Source organism: Elephantulus edwardii, unplaced genomic scaffold (assembly GCF_000299155.1).
Source record: "Elephantulus edwardii isolate Elephantulus edwardi_28Jun2011 unplaced genomic scaffold, EleEdw1.0 scaffold00046, whole genome shotgun sequence".
NCBI lineage: Eukaryota > Metazoa > Chordata > Mammalia > Macroscelidea > Macroscelididae > Elephantulus > Elephantulus edwardii.
The window spans coordinates 18,501,409-18,505,995 of NW_006399796.1; the positions used below are offsets into that span (position 1 = coordinate 18,501,409).

The 4,587-nt window shown below is 37.2% G+C and overlaps 1 protein-coding gene across 1 annotated transcript in view; it reads left to right on the forward strand.

Annotated features, from left to right (window-relative positions):
• Nucleotides 1-485, forward strand: part of SLC27A6 (solute carrier family 27 (fatty acid transporter), member 6) — a 100,611-nt gene extending 100,126 nt beyond the window's left edge. The window contains exon 11 of the mRNA XM_006886034.1: nt 444-485. Within this exon, the coding sequence (XP_006886096.1) occupies nt 444-485 (42 nt within the window). The remainder of the gene's footprint in view (nt 1-443) is intronic.
• The last annotated feature ends 4,102 nt before the right edge of the window (nt 486-4,587 follow it).

Genomic DNA, 4,587 nt, shown 5'->3' on the forward strand with positions numbered 1-4,587 from the left:
TTTTTTTCTCCCACTATCTCTCTAGGTCTTTAAACATTTTATAATTTGAGTCACTATAGTGAACTAAACAAATACCTCATTCTTCTTCTCCCTTCTTCCAATCATAATCAATTTATTTTATAAAAACAGAAAATGAGCTAATTTGGTTTTTTTTTAAGTAAAAACAAGAACGTGTCACCAATACATTTAAAAATTGTGATAAATTACTGAAAGTAGAGAGCAGATGGGATTGAATCATCAAAGACACAATGTAAGAAGGAAGGAAATAAAAACAACATAAAACTCCTGACGTATGCAGATGAAAATTACTTCAAGGCAAGAAATGAATTCTAACCACAGAGGAAACACATGCAAAGACCAAGCGGAGACTCTGTGTAATTATCAAGGTAATTAATCATAGAAAATTGAGACCATGACATTCTTTGCTTCTCCCTTGCTTATAGAAACTTCCATTAGCTGGCAAAAGCAAATTGCAGAAACCTTAAAAGATTGTTAAATATACAAAACTTAAAAACTTCTGTAGTACAAAAGATGCTAAATACCAAGATTTGCCCAAAGTTAAAAACAATGATAAACTAGCTAGAAACTAGAGGAGAAACACTGTTCACATTTATAACATTTAAGAACACTTAGACTATTAAAAATACAATCGGTAATAATTTTTATTTAGAAAAGTAAAATAAGCTTGAAAAGCTAAAACTTTTGTTAGACAGAACCTTGTCAAAGGTGAAAACTAATATTCTTATTGACATGTGCCATTGAGTCAGAACCGACTTACACATGTTCTTGCAGCAGATTCTCAGAGGCTATAAATTACACAGTAGCAAGACTGCGCATCACTATCCCGCAGAGTCTCTGAAGAACCTTTAGGTTGTTAGCACACCTCTGTACCACCAGGCCACCACAGCTCCATCCCCTGCTATAGAGAAGGAACTGTTTTGTTTTGGTTGTTAAATGGTAAGACTACATCTTGTCAAAAGTGGAAAATTTGTGGAATTTTAGAAAAGCAAGCTACCTTTAAGTTCCAGCTCTCACATATTTCTCTGCAGAAGAATTAACCATAGAATAACAAAACTACTAAAAAAAGTGCTCAATCATTTCACACACACACACACACACACACACACACATATATATGTGAAATGATTGAACCATTTTTAAATCTATATATTTATTTATTTCTATATTGTTGTTGTTGTTGTTGTTGATTGCCTTCGAGTCGAGCATGACTCATAGTGACCCTATGAACAAAAGGCCTGAAGCCCCTCTACAACTGTCGACATTTATCAAAGTTCATAGTTTTTGGAGGCAAGTTGTTTAGGAAGTAGATGTCACTCCTTATCCCAAACCTGTCATAGAATGTTATTGGTTGAGTCACCTGTGATGCAGAGTGACCCTATGTACGGCAGCTCTGAACCATTCCTTGTCCTGAGCCAGTATCACTAATTCTGACACACCAACCTCCGGGGTCTCCCTCTTCTGCACTGTCCACCCTTCCAAGCATGATGTCCTTTTTCAAGGACAGATCTTTCTTGGCCATGTGACCAATGTAAGTGAGGTGGAGCTTCAAAATCCTAGCCTCTAAGGAAAAACTTTGTTTCAACCTCTCCAAGACAGACCTGTTTGTTTTCTTGGCAGTTCATGGTATGTTCAAGACTCTTCTTCAGCACCACAACTTGAAGGCATCTATTCTTCTTCTGTCATCCTTAGTCATTGTCCAACCTTCTGAAACATAACAAGTAATTGAGAAAACCATGGACTGAATTAGGCTCACCGTTTTATCTAAATTGACATCTTTGCTTTTCAATATTCATGATGTCCATGACAGCAGATTTCCCCAATGCAATTCGTCTTTTGATTTCCTGGCTATTGATGGTAAGACTGTGGATTGTGGATCCAAGCAAGCTGTAATTGCTAACAACCTCAATCTCGTCTCCATCTGTTACAGTGCTGCCAATAGGCTCAGTGGTGAGAATCTTTGTCTTCTTGATGTTGAACTTCAATCCATATGAAGACTACAGTCCTTGACCTTTTGTAGCAAGTGCTTCAGGTTTTCTTCAGTTTCAGCAAGCAAGGTTGTGTCATCTACATATCATAAGTTGCTTATGAGTCTTCCTCCAATCTTGATGCCACACTCCTACTCGACGGTATACAACAACAACACACACACACACACACACACACACACCCCTGGGATTTGTGCTAAGCACATGTGTGTCAGGATTTTCAATGTCTGATTTTTCACAAGATCATCAAACCTTTCTTCCAAGGTTCCTCTGAGTTGACTGTATCTTCCAAGCTTTCATTTCTAGCCAAGTATATTCCTGTACCAGAAGGGATGCCTAAGAAGCAAAAGAGGTAGAGAATTCCCTAAAACCTCAGCTCACAAACTCTGGAATTGTGGCACCTCCTTGAACTGCCAGGGTCACCAAAGGACAGAGTCTGAAGAATAAAGAGAAGATTACAGGAAATAAAGCAAAGTTACAGGTTTTTAATTTTATTCTAGATATTATAGACTTTTTATCAGGATATATTATCTGAGTAATTTAAATATTATAAAAGAGTGATAAAAATTATTTCATTTACTTCATTATGTTGTTGTTGTTGTTGTTATCTTCCGTTGAGTTGCTTACAAATGCCGTAAACCCTGCTCTATTCTGTGCCAACCTTACTATCTCCTACATGTCTACTCCCACTTCCCCAATCACTGAAATGATCCATCTCATTGAGAATCTTCCTCTCTTGTGTTGTCCCTGCACCCTACCAAACGTGATGTTCCTTTCTAAGGACTGGTCCTTCCTTGCAACATGCCCAAAGTATGTCATACAAAGTTTCAGAATCCTTGCCTCCAAGGAGCAGCACAGCTTTACCCTCTCCAAGACAAACCTGTTTGTTCTCCTAGCAGTCCATGGTATATTCAACACTCTTCTCCAGCACCACATCTCAAAGGTTTTTTTTCTTTTTCTCACTCTCTCTGACACAAAGAATACAACTGCAAAGACGATATGGTCTGAATCAGGCACATCTTAGTCTCCAGCCTGACATCATTACTATTTAGTACTCTGGAGAGGTCCCTGACAGCTAAATTTCCCAATGCAATTCATCTCTTGATTTTCTGTCTGCTGGTACCAAGAGTATTGATTGTGGAGCCAAATAAACTAAAACTGTTAACAATCTCAATCTCTTCTCAAAGAATCTTTGTTTGCTTGATGTTGAGCTTCAGTACTTGGCCTTCTGCAGTAAGCACTTCAGGTCCTCCTCATTTCAGCAAGCAAAGTTGTGTCATCTGCATAACACAGGTTGTTGATGAATCTTCCTCCAATCCTGATGCCACATTCCTTATCATACAGCCCAGCCTCCAAGATGATCTGTTCTGCATACAAATTTTAAAAGTATGGAGACAGAATACATCCCTGGTGGACACCTTTCTCAATTTTGAACCACGCGGTGTCTCCCTGCTCTGTTCTGACAACTACCTCCTGGTTTAAGTATAGGTTTCACAAAAGCACAATTGAATGTTCTGGGATTCTCATTCTTCTTAGAGTGAGCCACACACAGTTTGTTGTGATCTACACAGTCAAGAGCATGAAGTATTTCTTACAGTAGCTATATATAACTTCTTACAGCGTGAAAACTCATTGAAATGGAAAACATAAAAGGCCATTAAAATAGATTTTTGAAGTGAGAGGAAAAAAAATCCACTTTATATCCACCTGTAGTAGCATTACAATAAACTTAAACCATAAAAAAAAACCCAAAACCAAACCAGACCAGAAAATCACACTAAAGAAATGACCAATAAATCTAATTCAGCTAAGTACTCACCACAATGACAAGAACATTTGGGATACTACAAAATTTATAAAAGAAAACATTTTCACAAATAAACATTACAGTCCCTAAAAAATTCCAAGAACAAAATATTTTCTCTAAAAATGAAAGAGAGTTTGACTACATATAAAATTATTTTCAGGAAAAGATTTAAACAAAATGACAATATGAAAAAACTCTTTGCTATTGAATTACAAGTTACTCATAGCTGACCCTCCAGTGAGTTTTTGGAACCTCTGTATCATACTGGCAGGGTTTTGTCCATCTTCTTCTAGCTTATAAATATTTATAAATATGTTTATGAACTTCTAAGTGGTGGGAGCAGAGAGCATAAGCTAGCTCTTTTGGTTTGTTGTTTTGTTGTGTTTTTTTTTTAACTTGTGTAATATATTTTTTTTAGTGTGTGTAATACATTTATCAAACTTATCATGTAAGGAATCTTCTCCTCAGTAGTTGGAAAACATGAACTCGGTGACAGAAATGGAGCTGGAGAGAGGATGATTGAATTTTGCACAATCAATGACTTACTCATTGTAAATACGTTTTTTAAGAGACATAAACGCAGGTTATACACATGGACTTCACCTGATGGTATGCGTAGGAATCGGATAGATTACATCTGTGGAAAAAAACCGCTGGAGAAGCTCAGCATCAGCTGTGAAAACTAAGCCAGGAGCTGATTGTGGAACAGACCACCAACTACTCATATGCAAGTTCAAGCTGACTGGGGAAAATTAAACCTAGTCCACGGGAACC